At 38.9% G+C, this 19,304-nt stretch overlaps 1 protein-coding gene across 1 annotated transcript; it reads left to right on the forward strand.

The window, feature by feature from the left end:
- Positions 1–1,500: 1,500 nt before the first annotated feature.
- Positions 1,501–17,539, forward strand: LOC140935468 (cGMP-inhibited 3',5'-cyclic phosphodiesterase 3A-like). Its single transcript, XM_073385015.1, has 8 exons — positions 1,501–2,397; positions 7,216–7,479; positions 8,269–9,048; positions 10,866–10,977; positions 11,879–12,171; positions 13,068–13,271; positions 13,643–13,798; positions 15,438–17,539. The coding sequence occupies exons 1-8, from the start codon at positions 1,618–1,620 to the stop codon at positions 15,969–15,971; spliced, it is 3,123 nt and encodes a 1,040-aa protein (XP_073241116.1). The 5' UTR covers positions 1,501–1,617; the 3' UTR covers positions 15,972–17,539.
- The last annotated feature ends 1,765 nt before the right edge of the window (positions 17,540–19,304 follow it).

Consider the following 19,304-nt stretch of genomic DNA (forward strand, 5'->3'; position numbering starts at 1 on the left):
TGCATAAAGGCTTTCCAGACAGGGTCGGTGGTGTGCAATTGTTCAAATATTCTGAAGCCCATAAATGAAAGGCCGCTCACTGAAATTGAAGTTTTATTTTCTGTTCATCATATCCCCTAACTTTGCATCCTTGATTTCTTTTATGCCTACAAGATTTTTCTATCTTTTCTCTTTGTCAAATCAAATGTGCAGGTTTAAACACCTGTGGTATGACCACAAATCGTTAAGTCTGCGGGGTTTATAGCTTGCGGTTGCAACGTGATTTGGAACCGTTTTGAAAAATGTAAGCTTAGCTATCGTACCATGGTGCTTTTTCATTACATTTTTTTTTCCTTTCAGATTTGCTGGGCTTGTAAATCTACAAAGAACACCTTTCTTTAAGACCGTTTTCTTGTTGGAGTGAGTTTAGTCCGTTTTACAAGTAATGTGTGGAACAAGATCGTGGCTGAATGAGAGCAGACCGTGAAATGTTTCTTTTGCATCCAGTATGATTTCTGTCTTGTGCCCAAATCCAGCTGAAAAATAATTAATCAAAGTTGTTTACCAAAGTCGTGCTCTTCCAATGTTTACCTCCTGTAAATACTGACTGCTGCAAAAATCAAAAGTTGTGTCTAACAAGGTCTCCTGTCGGGACAATTTTAACTATCGTATATAATTAAATATATAAATATATAGATCATATTAGTGCAAGTCCACGTTTTTCTTTAAACGGCGAATTATTCCCTTTGTTTCCGTAAACAAAAGAGGGTAAATTTTAATGGATTTAGAAAGGCCGACAATAAAATTAAATATTTCAGCGTTACGGTAGACAAATGAAAACATGGTAGTTTTCGGTGTTTTGAAATCTTCAGTTGTTTTGGCGGAAACTCTCTCCAAATTACGGGATTGTTTTCGCGAATGTGAAAATTGGTTTGGTACACCGTTCGTTTAATACATCGATAGAAAACTTCACTGTTTATGAGATCGCGCGAATAAAGAGATTCAGGCAAAATATAGATTAAAAAGATCGATTGGACGTTTATAAATACAAACGTTCGTATTTTTCCTTGTCATTACATTCAACTATTGCCGAATTGAGCAGTTAATTGCAGATCGCACACAACGTGTAACGAACTGCGTCACAGCCTGAAATCGTCCTCTTCGTGCAAAAACACAAATTACTTTCAACTTCGTCTAAGATGATCTGTTTTGCATTCAGGAAAATTCTTCATGGTAATTTGGAGTCATTTTCGCCTACTGTATTAATAAGTCTCTATTTTGACGAGTGATTTACGTAAAGCAAGGCTTAATTTAGCTAAAAAGGAAGATCAATTGCGTGGGAAACGACCTTTTTAGTCTCCTTTCAAAATTTGACAATTTTTCTTTCCAAAAAGACGATTTTCGCGTGACAGGAATGACGTCAACGCTTCAAATGATCAACAATAAAAGATAAAATGCTGTGCTATTATTGGTTATTTTTTTTTCCCAGGATACCTAGCGAAACGAGCGTGAACCGAAAGACACCAATCGCTTGCAAAAGGAATAGCGAGTGAGCGAACTAGCATGTTTGTTGCGGCGGTGGGGAGTTCTATTTTTTAAATTATATTTTTGGCGAATTTGGGAATGCTATAAATAAATATGGCTCGTCCAGGAGAGCTTAATCTTCTAAAAGAGCCCCAGCTTAAAGAGAAAGACAAAGAAACCTACAATGGATATATAACTGCTTCGGTCGCTTCGGTTGACAGGCCGCAGTTCACGTCTTGGACATTTCTGAATGGCAAGTTAAAAGTTGGGCCCGTCGAATCGGGCAGTGGATTTATAATTCTGTGCCTTCTTTGGCTCGTCTTTGCTTCGGTTCCCGAGGGAGTTCTTCAGGGAGTTTGCACAATCATTCAGCGAATTTTTACAATTTTTTTGCCCCTAGTTTGTCTGGTTTGCGTCTTTTATTGGGCAGAGCTACTCATTCATAAATACTGTAAAAGCCAGATCTCCTATGTTGTGTTTCCCGTTTGTCTGTTAGGAGAGCTTTGTACACAAGTTATCCTCGGTGGATCAGATTTCCTTCGAACTACGTTTCTCTTTACCCTGGTAATGGCTGGGTTAGTAACAACTGTATTTTCAAAACTAAAAATTCTTCCTACCAGTGTAGCGCTGCTGCTTCTTACCACAGCTCGCATGTCCTGCTGGATAACTCTTCGCGATATTCCATCGTTTCTCCGGCCATTTTTGGCCTATTTTTCAGCATTTAGTGGGCTGATATTATCAAGAAACATTCAAGCGTTTTTCTCTGCAACTGCGGGTGAAGCTATTCAAAGCAAAGCTCCTTTAATACGAAGGCGAACTTCCAGCGTTTCATCCACTAGCAGTTTAAATAGCCGGAGAAGACCTTCGCTTCCAGCGCTAGGAACTCAACCAAAGGTAGGGAAGCTATGAGAATGCATCGATTATTTCCTTAGCTATAGATTACGATCTTTATATTAATGGGCTGGAAGAGCAGTTTATAACTAACCAGGATCTTTGACCTGTCAACCCGAGGTTTTAGACAAGAATGGATTTGCCATCGAGATTTCGTCTAATTTAGCATTTATACATGATCGAGACACAAGTCGTTCATTCAAAATTTTTCCTGTATTTATTGTTATACTGTTTACAGTGGGCCTTCTGTTTGTATTTTTACAGTAGAGCTGGTGTTCACTTTGGGAGCCAGCGGCGCCTTTGATTTCTTCAATGCTGTTCTTTTCCATGCGATTGAGTGTTCTCGAACGAGCGGCGGGGAGAAAACCCACTGTACGCGATGTACATTCGGATTCGCATTAATCTTTCATGAGCGCGATTATTAAAAATCTTCCAAAATATCAGGTCACAATCTCTGTGAACTTGAATAGCGTATGTTTACTCTAGGTTCTTTGAAATTCGGCTGGTGTTGTTTGGTGGAACTGGATGCTGGATTGAATGTTTGCTGTTTGTACGGCAAGATTTATGAAGCATCTCTAATCTTAGCAACCCTTTTTATCTCAAATCACCTGCAATACTCACCAATTTTTGTTGTGCAATATATTATCATTTCTTTGTTGGTTCTTCAACATTTGTTATGGAAATTATTCGTAATCTGGCGAAGCTTGGCTAGATTTGAAAGAGCTTGGATTTGTGGCTTTCGCATCGTTTTTCAGTAAAAGCTCCTCATCAGAAAACGAAAATATGATCATTAATTTCAGTCCAACGAGCTTTGGGTCTCTGTCTTGGTCAGACACTGTGAATTGCAGTGTGTTATTGCTTTAAGCTGCGTACTTTTCGACTAATTCTTATTGTAAGGTTGGAGATGTAATTGTAGATTTTGCAAATGACACAAAAAACAACTGTCCGTTTCCCACAAGTCAAAATCGTACTTCGGTTTGGCAAATTAAAGCTAATGACTAACAGCTCAAAATTGCAATACCGGGCTAATTTTGGTAAAATATTAATATTTCCTGAGTTGAGGACAAGACCTAGTTTTTGCGGCCGCGTCAGAAAATGTTTAAAATCTTCTTGCCTTTGTTTACAGATGTTGCAACAGTTCTGGAACAATATACTCAAAAGTCTTACTTCTGTTTCTAGCGCGTCAAGAACTAATCGAATTGGGTGCTTTTGTTTCTCCGTACGTTCAACGAAGGATAATGTTTTTCAGGCACATTATTTGTTAAAAGGATAAACATTGGAGAATGCCTGATATTTCGTTAACTTATAAGTGATCAGGTCCGCGGTTTACTTTCCAATTCGTCTCTTAACCAAATACTTGTGCTCTGAACGGTGCAATATATAGAAACGTGCTCATGAGTGACCAAATCAGTAAATACGCTAGAAAATCAGATCGGATTTTCGTTGTCAATCACACTTAAATTTAGAGAATATGGAAATCAGAGTGCAGAAGGACGATTAATTTATCCTAATCTGTGAGAGTTTTGTGCGTGTGTTGTCATTTTTAAGTGGCTCAGGTTTGAGTGCTGTTGAAAGAGATATATAACTATTCTCGCCAGTGTCAAGTTGCGCTTATAAAAAGCTCTCTAGTTATTTACTTTGAAAACGAGGTCATGTAAATCTATTTAGCTCTAGCTTTTAGCTTGGCAATGCATCCATTGTGAAGTTCAACAATGCATGGCCACAAAAGAGTTAAAAACTTGACTACAAAGGAACAGATATTTTGTCATTTGCTAAGTGTATGTCATAGAAATCGGGTCATGGCCCTTAGATTATCTGGAATTGTTTACATTCATAACATTTTCCACTTTGCTTACTGGGAAGAATGTGCATATGTAAATGCTAGATCTTGCTAAATTGCTTGATACAATGGCAGCCAATTATGCAATTAAGGAGGGGTTGTGCCATCTTCCAAAGGGGAAAATCTCGCTGTTTAGTTTATTGGCACCCAATTATGCAATTAAGAGGGAGTTGTGCCATCTTCAAAAACAGAAAATCTCACTGTTTAGTTTGTTGGAGTCATGTTGAACATTCTTCATAGGTCTCCCCACAATGAGATGCAGATCTGCTAATCTTGCCTGTCTTAATGAAGTGACATTATGTTCAGTGGTAATTTCTGTCTGGACAATGTTTCACCTTCAGTGACCAAACCACTTTTGGGCATAATGCTAAATGCTATAATCCTATAATATAAAAAGGTGCCTGAAATCTTTTAGAATTGAATTGTACACTAGAAACCTAATCTCTTAATGGCAGTTCCCTCTGTTTGTTTGGACAATAATTGTTAATTTAGTTTTCCAATTGTATTGGTATAATCTTGTTAATGTTTGTATTGTTGTGAGTACTTTAGTATCAGGAAAGAGTGCCTTAGACTATAGTTTTGTGATTTGAATGAGTTTGATTGACATAAAGCCAGCACAGTTTCCTAATCACTTGTAAAGCTGAAGAGACCCAGTTCACCATTATTCAACGTTTTGTTCCTCAACAATCATTGAGCTATTTTGCAACTTGTTGCGTGAAGAAGGTTACAAATGTACCATGATGACTCTCTTTGTTCAACAAGCTGCGCCTTGTTAAATGAAGTACAGCCCATCTTTGTTGTCATTTAGGGTTTAACTTGTTGAATTGCCATTCAATATGGCATGATACACTGTCCAACTTTTGTTGGACAAAAGATGTAAAATGATTTGCTCATCAACCATGTTAATCTTGAACCATGTATTCAAAAGTCTGCATGTAATAAATATTATGGTCTCTATTTAGTAAGAGTTGGTATGTCCAGTGTTTATTATTCCACAAGTGCGCATTAGATATGAGATGGTAGATAGCCAACATTAGGCACTTAGCGCCGAGTTGGCTATAGTCATCTCATATCAAACAAGCACGAGTGGAATAATTGTTGTTTTATTAAAAACACCTACAAAATATCAAGAATTCTTCCCGACTTGATTTGTAAAAACAACTATTTTCAGCTTGTTTTTGATTTTGAGCAGATGCGTACAGTTACCATATTTGGAGAGCATGGTATGATGGCTCATATACCCCAATGGCTAAGCCAATTGGAGCTCTAGAATTGCGTTATCCAATGATTCAGTTTTTAATAAAAGGTATTATTCGGGACACAAAAATGGCATCAATAACTGGAGTTGGCCACTTATATTATGGGAATTCATATAAAAATTCAGAGTTTTTATGGGAGTTGAGAAAAACGTGGTTTTGTGAAGGCAGCTGTGAGTAGAGCTGTCCACTTATCCCTTTAAGCCTTAAGAGTGATCAGCATCAAATTTCTCCTTGTAAAATCAATGGTTTGTAAAACATAGTGGTCATGAGAATTACGGACATGATCACACAAGATGAATTTGCTTGATATTTTATCAACTTCTCCCCACTACTTCTGTAGGAAATAAATAGGGGCAACAAATGAGAATTCAAATTTTGATCTTTGGTTTAAAGGATTATGAGAGTGTCCATTAGGAGAGCTTCTACTGTAATGAAGTTCTATGGGTTCCTTTTCTATCGCTGACAAAGTTTATAAGACAGGGCAGAGGCATTATTATGTCTTAAAAATTGTGTGAGAGATCCACATAGTACTGAAGATGTCTTTAGGTGCCATTACGATGTCTATCACCAATGCTAGTAACATATGACAGGGGAAGTGTTAGAAAGTTTTTTTTTTTACTTTTTTTGTAACCAAATCTCATGAGTGAAAATTTGTTTTATTTCTTAGTATGTTTGTATCCACTTTTCTCTTGTGCCTGTAGTCACAGGATTGTATTCATTGCAATCTTAAGAAGTTATATTAGCAACCATTCACTATTAAACAGCAGAAGTAGTGTAAATTTTATTTTTCCACTGTGAATACTGCATTTTATATTTTTCATTGATATTGTTATTTTTTTCTTTTTCGCATTGATTAATGTCATGTAGTATCTTGAAACTCCAGGTTAGTTGTTCCTCTCCAGTGTCACCAGCCAGCGCTAACCCAGGGTTAAATTTTAATGTGGTTTTCTTTTTCAGTTCTTTGGGCAAAAGCATTTTCTCAAATAATTTTTTCTATTTTTTCAGAGCATCCAATCATCAAATTGTTGATAACAAGGAGTACACTTAATTTGCTTTTTAAGGTTTCATATCTGAATTCACAGTTTGATCTACCCTGGCCTGTGTTATCTTATCCCAACTTTAAACAACCTGACCCTGGAATTTTTTTTTTTCTTTTTTGAGAGAAGGGCATTCAAGTTGTCAATCAATTATTTTGTGTGCATGAGAAGTCAGGATAAGTACTTACCATTTTGGGTTGTTTCTGTGAAATTTTGATGAGATGTTTTGAATAGTTATGAAGTATTTATGAGCAGAAATTTGATATGACTGATGACAGCTGTATGGAAAAAATAGATCAAAAAAAGCTTAGAAAGTTGGTTTAATAACATGAGTGATCATTCAAGGTGACTGTTATTTTAGGAGATTGCTTGATGTAATTAATCAACTGGGTAAACAGTCATTTGACTTCCAAAGTCATGAAAATGCTGCAGATTAACAACAAATACACTGATACATACAGCATGTGGATTTCTGAAAGTGTGGTGTAAGTTTTGTTACTTACTCTATAGCAACAAGAGGAATGTTTTACCAGAACAATTTGGATGAGGAGATGAAAAATCTCTTGAATTAGTATTACCAAGTAACTTTAGGGAGTCTTTTGTCATCCTATAAAATTATAAAATTTTGCTTCTGTACACAACCACATCTTTGTGTGAAGATGACTGCTTTTGTTTTCCATGATAGGGTTCAGTTGACTACACAACATTAGGAGAAGCCCATGGCATGATCTCCGACTTGCTTGCAGATTCCAATTTGCCACCCAATGTGGCAAGCATCCTTAAAATAATCAGCACAATGATAGCTCCTCCCACGGCTTTCCACGTGGGACAACGCCCTTTTGTGTCCCCAATGTCACCACTCATTGAGAAATTCCGTGATGAGCACCAGGAGGATAAAGTCAAAGATCAGCCAGATTTGAAGGATGACTTATCTTTACCCATGGTGGGGGTAAGTATTCTGCACAGGAAAATAATACTAATATTATTAATATCTTGTGCTAAGGGACGGACCTTTAAAAAACTGATAGGGGGGCAGGTGAAGTACAAAAAAAATATTCGCGCAAGGGAAAATTAAATGAAAAAAAATTCTTGCACACCAATTAATCCTAAAAAATATTCATGCTATTGCCTAAAAAAAAATTCCTGCAGCTTGAAAATCTCCCCCCCCCCCCCCCCATAACTTTCCTAGTGGTCCGTCCTTAACAAGAGGAGACTGGCTATGAAAGCTGGCAGAAAATTATAGATGAAATGAATGGTGTTGTGATTTAAGATTGGAATGCTCTTTCCCAGGGCAGGAAATAGGCAAGGGTCCAGGCATTCTCTAACAAAATCATCAACTAGGATGAACCAGAAGAAGCTCCTGGTAAGAAAACTGTGAGAGCTGCTTGCTCCAAGGACAAATCATGTGACTATGTACTTTCCTTACTGGAATGTCCTTGTGTAGTTGATCATGCTATTGGCATAACTTCCAAATCAACAGTGCTATAAGCGATTGCCAAAATAAAGGAAATTTGTAAAAATGGGGTGAAGTTCTAAATGGCAGGGAGATGTTTTGGACTTCCAAGCAAACCAAGGAACCCTTGTCAATGTTGTTAAATGCAACATCACATTTCAAAATGATCTCAAATGCCTTAGGTGTACAATGGATGCAAAACTATTGTTTTTGTTTGTTCTCTTAAGTAAAAGAGAAAAATGTAGCATTAAAGTCATCATTAATGTCTTGTTGTTGCAACTGCAGAGAATTCGACGCAATTTAATTGCTACAGGAAGACGCATGTCAAGTACATGGACAACAACTACATCTGCAACTGGCATGCCCACTCTTGATCCTGATGTTACACTGGGGCGGAGTACTCCAGTTCTAACTTTTACTGAACATAATAATTCAAATACTGCTACTCTTACAATTAAGAGTTCTCCAAAATCTTCACCCTTAGCGGAGGGTGCTGTCACAAGTACTAAAAATGGCCCTCAAGAGACATATGCCAAACACAGACCTGCGTGCTTCAGCCATAGTTTTCCAGCACAAGGCTCACCAGTTTTGGCACGCAAATTATCACCTGAGATGGCACCATCGGGGTCACCTCTTATTCCAAGGAGGTCCCCCGATCGAGGGACTGTGTCTTCATCGTCGTCACCAAATTTGTTGAGAAAATCTCCCGATAGAATGTTCGCCTCATCAAATGTATTCAGAAGACTTAGCAGGGAGGAAACACAGCTTGTTAAAGATGCACTTGAGCAGGCTGAACAACAACCAGATGGAAAAAGCTGCAGTGGAAGTGATTCAAATATTTCTACGCCATGTACTTGTGACTGTCATAATGATGCTTCTGTATCAACTGAAGAGGAAAATAAAACTAACCGAATAACTAAAGACACAGAAAAAGAGTCTAATAATTTGAATGAAGACACTCCAGTGTTGCCCAGGTCAAAGGAACTTGATAAACTTTTAGATCAGGTCACAGATTGGAACTTTCCAATATTTGATGCTTCTGAACATGGGTATATCTTGACACAGGTAAGGGAACATATTAGGTGTTAGAGGAAGCTAAACGAGCAATTTTGGATTATTAAAATTCAAACATTGCACTGACGCTTGGCGGAATAAGGTAAAAGAAATCACCTAAGTTGTCATTAAGGGATGAATAATACACTTCTTTTGTTTTTTTCTCCCAAGCCTTAGAAGCAATTTTCTAAGGAAATTCTTGGACATACCCTGCTATTTTGGACTCTTGCTATGATTACAGTCGAACATCCGCTAACGGCCACCTCTCTCTAACGGCCCCTTTTTTTTGTCCTGGCGGACAAAAAATCTATACATTGACTTATAGTGGACACTGTAGGGACCTCGAGTTAGTGTTCTCGTTAGCAAGAATCTATAATAGTTTATTTCAGTCAAACATCTGTAATCTGTTTTTGCCGGGGATTTAGCTTCTGTCCGTGTTAGCTGGGTGTCTGTTATAGCGGGGTGTCCACAAGGCAGGAGTTGACTATATTGGACGAGGCTGTGTATGATTTGAAGAATTGTGCAGATTGAGGAGCGTGTTCGGCTTCAGCGAATAATACCGTCCAAGATTTGCATAATTCTTGAGATCATACGAAAGCTGAATCCAAGTATTGCTGTTTTATTATTCATTCAAAATAATATTATTCATACTTTAATGACATGCTTTTAATACTAGGATCAACGTGTTGGTATTCATCTTCATTTGCCTTTTCTTGGCCGAATTCATATAAAGCAAAGCTCGAAATTAAAAAAATCCCCTGGTCACCTTTTGGCAACCAACTGGAGAAATATAGTCGCCAGATGCAAATTTTTAGTCACTAGTTTGTTTAATGTAAATGACGCAGCTCATAGTATGGCATGATCCATCAGATTTGATTGTTTGAAAATATTGCGCACAAAAGTTGGTATAAATTTGGAGGTAAGCTGGATTTGTTTATGCAATTTGGCACATTTTTTATGATGAAAGCAAGACAAAATGAAGTGTTTGTTTTAACTTTACTTTTTAACTTAAATCTAAATCACAGAGAAATCTGGTTGCCAAAGTGGTGACTAAACCAGAATTTTTAGTTCCCAAGGAGAAAATGTTAGATGCATTGATGACCGTATTAGTCGCAATTTTGAGCCCTGTAAAGTTGTATTTTTTGCTGTTCTTGCTATGTTGTCACGCAGTAAATTGGCTTTTTCTTCTCCACAAACTTGTAAAAGTTTTGGCCTTTTTCTCCAGCACTACCAAAACAGCCGAGCTAACACAACTTTGTTCCCTGGGCTCCTTAGTTGCTGTCCCATTTTCCAGCAATATCCAATTCTGTACTACTGACATCATTTTCCTGGATATCACAAATGTCTTCCAAATGTGGTTAACACTTATGGTTTTAAGAATTAGCTGAGAGATTTGAGTTAATCAGAAACAGAGAAATATTCTGAATGAATGATAATAAATGGGACTTATAAAATTAACGTCTGCGGGAGGACTGCGATACTTATAGTGTATAACTGGAGGATACTGTGCTGGTGTTTCTTAAGAAGCTACAATCCTGGACAAAAGTCTTAGTATTTTATGTTTCTGGGTGCCCTTATGAAACAGTGCATGCTGTTCGAAATTTTCTTGCAGTTCTCCTCCCCCAACACTGCAGTGCAATATTGAAACTTGAAAAGAAAATCTGGATACTGGTGTCCAATGTTGTTTGTGGGGTTGGGGCATGTGTGAATTGAAAAAAATCCTCACAAATTAATGCAAATGTGTCCCAAGACTTTTGTCCATGATTGCAGCTATTGCTTGGGCCTCATTTTCTGTTTACAGATCAGTCTGCATATATTTATTTTTGCAGGTAACGCACAAAGTGTTTCAGAAAGTCGGTCTCTTTGAGACATTTAAAATTCCCATGGACAAATTTTTGAATTTTTTCTTTACCCTGGAAAATGGGTACCACAAAATTCCTTGTAAGTATCATGTTTTTTATCATTTTTTCCTGTATTTTACAGTGATCAATTCCAGCAATGGCTTGGCATTTTTACATGGTCTTTAAAAGGGTGCTTATCATTAATTTGTCAGAATTGGCCCCCAGACGGGACCAGTCCAGTTATAAAGAGAATTCCACTGTTAACCCCTTAAGCCCTAATATCAAAATTCAAATTCCCATTTGATGTCACTATACGTTTGCTTTAAAAGTAGTAACGAAAAGTTGTTGAAGCATCAACTCATTGTATCTTGTGCAATCATCGCCTTAATTCTCAGCACCAATGTGTTATAAAAAGCATTGTTATCACGAGGAGAATTTTGATACTGATCACCCTTAGGGCTTAAAGGGTTAAAGGGGATAGTTCACAAGGTTTCTGTGCTGCAGTCATCCATACACAAAATACTCCTGTAGAGTACTGAAGAAGATTTCAAACATCAGGGAGCACTAATAACGATATTTTTTGGTGTGGGGGGCAAATTTTTCAAGATTTATTCCATGTCAATCCTTGCCATCTGTAGCAACCAACGAAAGGAAACAAGCCCAATAGCTAAACATACTTCGAATTAACAAAACCGGACCATTGTTAGAATTCAATTGACGAGAGGACACGTTTTAGCGTTTCAAAAAGATAGCAACTAGCGTGACAAGGCCTTGTTTTAACGATCCAGCCAGATCAGCCCATTCCTAAGTATTATGCACAACAGTCATACGCTTTAAAAAAGCTTGAGTGTCTGATTTGTCCAGCCAGCCTGTTCTGACTTTTGGGAAGTGCCCTGGGAGAGCCTAGTGTGCAGCACCATGACACATTTTGTTGTTCTTGTGCTCTTGTCGTCTTTTTTAATGGGAAGTTTGACTGAGTGCCATGATTCTCTTTTCTGCAGATCACAATAGTATACATGCGTCCGACGTTCTTCATGGGGTTTTCTTCATGACTACAAAAGAGATACCCGGATTCTGTCCCATAAACTCAAAATTAAGCACGGACAGTGGGTCGGATTCAGACAGCGGGCTTAACGGAGAAGGGCGACAGAAAACGAACAAGGGAGATTATGGTTCCTTAATGGACTCCATTCCACTGTTAGAGCTTTTAGCGCTGTACACTGCGGCCACTATGCATGATTATGACCATCCTGGAAGGACAAATGCGTTTCTTGTCGCAACACTGTCGCAGCAGGTAAGTTTGAACAAAAGAAGAGGCAACCAAAAGGCTGAAGGAAGCTCATGAAATTTAAGGCTCTAATTTAGACATGGGTATGGCATGATCTGAGAGAAAAGAGAAGCCAGCTATGTTGTTACAAACCTACAATCATCCTCAAAAGGGTTGGGAAGGCAGCTACTTTTTACCTCTTTTTTCCGTCTTCCCTCCACCCTTGGGCCAATGTTGAGCAAAACGTTAATGTTCGTATACGTAGTGTTCTGTTATATCCCAACATTAAATTGGGGAGACGGGGGATTATTAGCAAAAGAGAAAAATCTCTTTTGGGGGGGGGTAAAATGGACTACTGTTAAAATGTACAACCTTCCCAACTGCTTTTTTCTGGGATTGTAGAAAATCCAGATCAGCTTTTAGTAGAGACCTTTAGATTCTGAGACGAGTACGACTACGAGTTTGAGATTTTCTCAACCCTAAGTAGTGCTTGCGCGTGAGTCAGCGTCATTTTGGCGGGAAAACATGATTGCCGTCGTCATTCTACTGCGAATTTCATCAAGAATGTCGTGGTAACGGAAACAAGTTATAAATTGCAAGAGGTTTTATCATTTTGCGCCGTGAGATAGCTTAAGCTCCTTCAGTAAAGATGACAGTGCTAATTTTTTGCGTGAAAGGGAAGTGCAATGAAGCTTTCCGTAGCCTGAATTTCATCCGATTTCTTCGAGTCGTTTTCTCCTCTCAGCTACTCAGTTACTGAGGGAGTAATAACGACTCGAAGTAATCGGAGTCAGACCAAGCTTTCCGTGGTGTCTATAAATTGAGAATACGCGAAAAAACTAAGTCAAATCTCGTTCTCGTAGTCCTTCTCGTCCTAGAATCTAAGGTCTCTATTATCTTTGTTTGTTCCTTTCTTTTCCCAGGCGTTGCTTTATAATGACAGATCAGTACTGGAAAACCATCACGCCGCCGCCGCTTTCTCTCTTCTCATGTCCGACCCTAAGTATAATTTTTTGTGCGAGATGGAACCGGTGGAATTTAAACGCTTCAGATTTCTGGCCATCGAGGCTATCCTAGCCACTGACCTCAAGAGACACTTTGATTTGCTGTCAGAGTTCAATGCCAAGGTAGTAGAGCTTTTAATTTTGTTTTTATACTCGTTATGTGCAAAGAAACCTTCAAAGGGGGGTGTTCTTTGTACGATAGCGGGAAAGTGAATAGATCGCCTGACCTACATAGAAACAGGGACAACTTTTCGGGCCCGAAAGGCAAAAGAGTGTGTGGCTTGTAACACCCTAACCATTCCATTTTGTGTCTTTATCTGATCATTTTATTACATCCTTTTCAAAACTCTGACCCTGAATGGACCCAGAATGGAAACACGACAAACAGCCTTCCAGATCCGTAGCTAAAGAGATGTGCAAACAAACGGCGAAGGCCGTGAGAATCTTTGCGCAAAATTGAGGGGTTGATCACTCTTCACTGTTTTGAATTACAGATCTCTGAGGGGGGCGGTGTAGATTGGACTCAAGAGGCGGACCGTCTCTTAACACTGCAGATCTGTATTAAGATGGCAGACATATCAGGGCCAAGTAAGCGAAGAGACTTGCACACTCGATGGACCGAACGGATTGTTGAGGAATTTTATGAACAGGTATGATGACCAGTGTTCTTTGAGGGTTTTTCATGCAAGGGATCGTTTAGTCCATGTGAGAGGTCAACGATTAGCCTGTTCCAGGCGTTCAGATTTGATTGATCGAAGAAAATCGAGCAGGAAAAAACAGCGACGGGGTTTCCCTTTTTCTTAAGTCACTCTCTTTTTCGCCACTGTGCACGATCTGAACAGGCTATGCCGACAGTGGCAGGACCACAAAGTTAATGTGTGGAGGTAACAAATTTATCAGTAAGAGATGCTCAAGTCCAAGTTACGACTAGCCTGCGAGCAAGCTCTTCTTTTGGGGGGATATCGTGAGAAATCGCGCGAGTGGCACGCGAGTCACGAGAGGAGACAACGCGCGGCCCGCTTCGCTCGCAACTTGAAATGTAGAGCTCTTGTACAGCTAAACAACGTGCAATTGCACCTCAACGTGAGAAATAAAATTGAATCGCAATTCTAAAAACCTTTGGTTTCGTACGCTCTCTTCGCCTCCCGTTATTTGATGCGTGTTATTTGTCTTTAATATTTATGTTGTTTTATTTGTGGCTAATCGGAAAACAACCACCCTGGGTACTAGAGTATTTTCTCGCGCGAGGACGCACGAGGCGAAATGTTTCGGCGTAGCCGCGGGTCATTGGTTCACTACAGAGAACTGGAAACCGCGCATGAGGCTTGGGGACCCAGGGTTCTAAACAACTTAAAACAGGGCTCAAAGTTAGCGACTAACTGGTCGCATATGCGACTGGATTTTTGTTTGTGCGCCTAAAAATTCATGTGTAATCGCACCTGTGCGCGGTAAAACCCAAAGCACAGTGCGACTGACTGACTTCCTACTATGTTTAATTGGTCTTTTCTCCCAATGGATTCTACGAACTCAAATGTTCGTTTTCGTTTCGATGTTTTACTCCATCCCAGACTCTTCTGTTTTGTAATAAACACCGCTGACACATGCAAATATATGTTACGAACGGAAAAAGTACTTTTTGCGCAATGGACGATCATGTCGAACGTTCAGTTTTAACGTCAATCAAAACAAAAACAGTGCGGATTAAGAGCCTTTTTTCCAGGTAAGAAAGTTTTTTAAGTCGTATTCCAGTTACATGTAAGTCATTGCGCATTTAACAAATTCATTAATGATTAACTTTCATTCTCGTTCGACACACTCATTGTTGTCAGTATTGAATTGTTTTTCAAGTGTAAGTTTTCTTTAGTCACAACTGTACTGTCAAAGGAGAAATTAGTATTAAAAATCACAACGGTATTACTGTGTAGCAAATCGGCTGTGTTTTATCAATCACAGGACTGAAGTAACAGTAACAAACTGAAGATGACAAATAAACGTGGCACTGTTAAGCTTTTTACTTTTTCTTTTGAAATAGATGCTCCCAACATTATAAGCTGTGCTCCTAACATTTTCAGCTGTGCGCCTAACATTTCGGCAGTGCGCCTAAAAATATACATCTGTTAGCACAAGTGCTCCCAAACTGAAATTTAAACTTTGAGCCCTGTAAAACCGGAAAAGGTCTCAATCACATAAATGAAAAAACGTTGCCCCTAACAATCTGCAGGCGGTTGTTCCATCAGTCGGGTTTTAGTGACCTAGCTGTGTATTAATGTCCTGTTATTTTGTTTTCAGGGCGATGAAGAGCTTGCGCGTGGAATGCCAATTTCTCCTTACATGAATCGCGACCAGCCGCACGTCGCGCAGTTACAAGAGTCTTTTATCAATCATTTGGTAGCCCCTCTCTATAACGCCTACGCTAACGCGGGTCTTCTGCCAGGGGAATGGGTCGAGACCGACGCAAGCAGTTCAGAGCTGGAGAGCGATGACGAAGGATCTAGCGGAGAAGGGACGAGAAATCCCGAAGGCGAACGAAGAAAGTCGAAAAAATCCCGACGCAGGAAACGGCGTAAGATTACGAGTGATTTGATAACAAACATTGAGAACAATTATAAAATGTGGCTGGAGGTGATTAAGCAAGAGGAAAGAGAAAAACGGAAAGTGAATAAAGTGGAATCTGAAATCAGCGTAGAGAATGATGTGGAGGGATCGGACGAAGAGTTGATGATGATAGAAACCTCGCTGAAAAATGAAGTTATTGAAGAGGAAGAAAATGGTTCTGAATCTGGCAGTAACCCCACTGAGTTACGCAAGCAAAGTAACGTATGAACTGTGTCACGCAGTGAATTAACTTAATAATGATATGGCGGTAAGTTCTTCTTGTCAAGTTAACTTATAATCTCCCTATTCGTGTTATTTTCATTTACCAACTTGGACATACATAGGGAGACTATATGTTGGCCTGTCATGAAGTACTTACTGATATGGCTTTGTTGTCATGTTGCGCAAGTACCACTGCTGTAAATAGATAACGTTAACTTATACCCAGGGTTTTGTCAGAGCTTACATGCGAGAACCGAAACTTGGCCATTTTGTGTTTCGTTTTGGCTATTTCGCAAAAAATTGTAAGCTACTTGGCGAGAGTTTATTGCAAAGGGTACAAATTGATCAAAAGTGGCCTGAAGTGTACTGGATTTTCAAGTATGTATATATGGTGGAACCCGCTACAACACCAGCTCGAGTGTGATATCAGGTACATTGATAGTCAGAGTTCATTGAAATATTTGAGAAAAGCTAAGTGTCATAATGCGAAACTACTCCGTTAATACGACGCAATTTTCATGACCCGAACGAGGTCGTATTAACGACGTTTCACTGTCCTGGGTATTGAGACTTGGGCGAGAGAGACCATCCAACGTCGATACAGTCTTAGCTAAAGTTTTTCCCTGCTATAACAAAACTCTGATATAGGAAATTCTCACAGCCCTACATCAGGTCGTTGCAGTGTTTCATCGTGGCGCCGGCCTTTTGTGGCAACAGCGGATGCCTGGTTGGTAACTTGAAAAAAAACTTCGTTATTCGTTTTAATCTATCGCGCCTGCATCTGTCTTCTAGCGTTCTCCTCCTAGTTCAAGGATAGCTGCTTCATAATGTCGTGTGTCATGTGTAACGAAAGTAATATTGATTTTATGATTTCCAGTCTCAACCCGTGAAAGAAAACTAAAAGAGATGGCAATATCGAAAAATGTAAAAGAAAGCAGCTGAGGTGTATGGTTTAACAATGTCTGCATGCATACACTTAACCGTCTATTGCCTTAATAGGCGCTGAAAGGCAAAAGGAAAACCTGTTAAGGTGTAACCAATTCTCGGCATTTAAAATTCTCTCTATTAGAGAGGCAAATAAGTTAATGCAAAGGTTATTTATTATGAACTTTAACAACATTTAACTGTTGAAATTAACGATACGATGTTCGTTCGCTGATAGAAATAGTCACTTACAATGTCTGACTAACTTCCGTAAAATGGAAGTTACCTAATTCTTTGGTTTTTTGTCCTGCTATAATTTGTCGAACCGAGGTTGATCTTAATTATCGTGCTATGCGAAACACCCAAAGAAACTTCAATATATTTGCCTCGCATTTGCCGCTAAACTTGCGCTAAGGGTGGCGAGTTGTATATATTTGTACAGAGAATTCACTTGTATGTAAAAATAAATATAAGATTCTACAATTTAGTGTAAATATCATGTATTGAGAGCTTGTAACGTGGGGCACTTCTCAGCCGTGTGAACGAATACGTGTCTGCAAAATTATCAGAATAGAGATAGAAAGGTAGTCAGAATATTAGATGGCTGTAGTATTAAAAAACTGTATATTAAATGTAGCAAAACGAAATTATCTATGTTTAAATCATTGAGTGGCAAAAATTTTTACTTACGTAACCTTAAACGCAAAAGTAAATATTTCTTATGTCCCTGGTTCTGAAAACAACAAATAACAATAAAATAACCCGTCCCAACCTCGTTCCCGGGTTCTCTAGTCTTCTCGGAAAGATTGAAACCGTTCGGTGCTGTAATAAACCTGACTCTGTCGGGCCTAGACTACGAGTAGTCCCCCATTTTTCCTCAGGGATAGTAAAGCGAGCGAAACGCGTGAAAAAGGCGACACGCGTGTCGCCTTTTCTCGCGTGGGATGATTTTCACTCGCGCTCGCGTTTTGCTCGCCCTACTATCCCTGAGGAAAAATGGGGGACTACTCGTAGTCTATGTCGGGCCTAACAGATCTCTGGTGCTGACCACTGCAGTCCATAGTATTGATTGGATGATCTGTAAGGAGAAACTTTACACGTCTTACCCTGTTTTTTCTTTGGATACTGCTTTTGACCCCCCTTTAGCAACCGTGATGGCCAGGAGCCCTTGTCTCTCTTGTAATGGCTGCTTGTGAGTAAAGCACAAACAACATGATCAGCGTATCATTTCAAGCGAATCTACCAACTAACGACCTCTTGTTTAAGTATCTGGAGTATGCAGCTAGGAGATCGAACACAACTCACAGTGACCTGGCTGGTATTGTCTCTGATATACAAATAATTCCTTTTATGATGAATCATGGGAACCTCGACCCTCGATAAAAACCTTGACTCGGGTGAGGGTCGGATCGGTAGGGCAGTTAAGGAATTCACAGCAGGCATTTGCCCGAGGCGTTAAACTCCCATGGCTATTTGCCACAACCCAGCGTTGCGGTTAGGTGCATGACAATCTACGGTCGGTAAGATGGTTGATTACGTATCCGGTGACAAGTAATTCGATGTTACGTTTGCGATGTCTAAAAAAAAATATTCTCTCTAAATATTTCTCCATTTGGAAAAGTTAAGAATTCAAAGGATCAGAATGCATTTTAACCAGACGTAGTCAATCGATGAACCGATAATCGATGTTAATTGATAGTAATCGATATCAATCATCAATGAATATAGATTTCCAATATCGATCAATAGAAATCGATAAAGAAAAAAAAGTCTGACTTCGATTGATATCGATTTCCGATAGAAATCGATATTGATTTTTTTTTATCGATTGTCATCGATTACTATCGATCAACATTAACACGATGTTGTCCGTACGGTATTATTGAGTCATTCAGTCGTGATATTATGCACTCCTTTTAATTGATAAAATACTAAAAGAACAAATCACTGACAGGAACAAATTGCTCTTTGTTTGCATTTTTTAGCTTAAGCGCAGTTCATAATAAGGAAAGAAATATTACTGCGAAAATGACAGAAAATAACGAGTCGCATTAAGAAAGAAACACGTCTGGATTAAATGGACATGTAAAGATCTATTAAGTAAAACGAAATAAACCGAAAACAGGGATCTGATGAAGACTGCGCCTGGAGTAGTTACTGAAGTCATCAAAAGTGAAATGCCTGGTGTTAACCTTAAGCCGGTCTCATGGATGTTGTTCACATTCAAGATTATTCCTTGTTATCGATTACTATCGATAACAAGGAAAAAATAATCGATAAATTGTTATTTCTGTGACTTCGATTTTTATCAATTTCCCATATCAATCCATATCAATTGGTGGATTAAATCGATTAATATCGATTTATTTCTGATATCGATTTTTTTTAGCGATTAACTACGTCTGGATTTTAATC

This window comes from Porites lutea, chromosome 4 (assembly GCF_958299795.1).
Source record: "Porites lutea chromosome 4, jaPorLute2.1, whole genome shotgun sequence".
Classification (NCBI taxonomy): domain Eukaryota; kingdom Metazoa; phylum Cnidaria; class Anthozoa; order Scleractinia; family Poritidae; genus Porites; species Porites lutea.

Bases quoted from the DNA above. Each gene is read 5' to 3' on its own strand.
- LOC140935468 (XM_073385015.1), top strand. From the start codon at position 1,618: ATGGCTCGTCCAGGAGAGCTTAATCTTCTAAAAGAGCCCCAGCTTAAA. The intron at 7,480-8,268 runs GTAAGTATTCTG...TTGCAACTGCAG, and splicing joins TATCTTTACCCATGGTGGGG to AGAATTCGACGCAATTTAAT. The intron at 13,272-13,642 runs GTAGTAGAGCTT...TTTGAATTACAG, and splicing joins TGTCAGAGTTCAATGCCAAG to ATCTCTGAGGGGGGCGGTGT.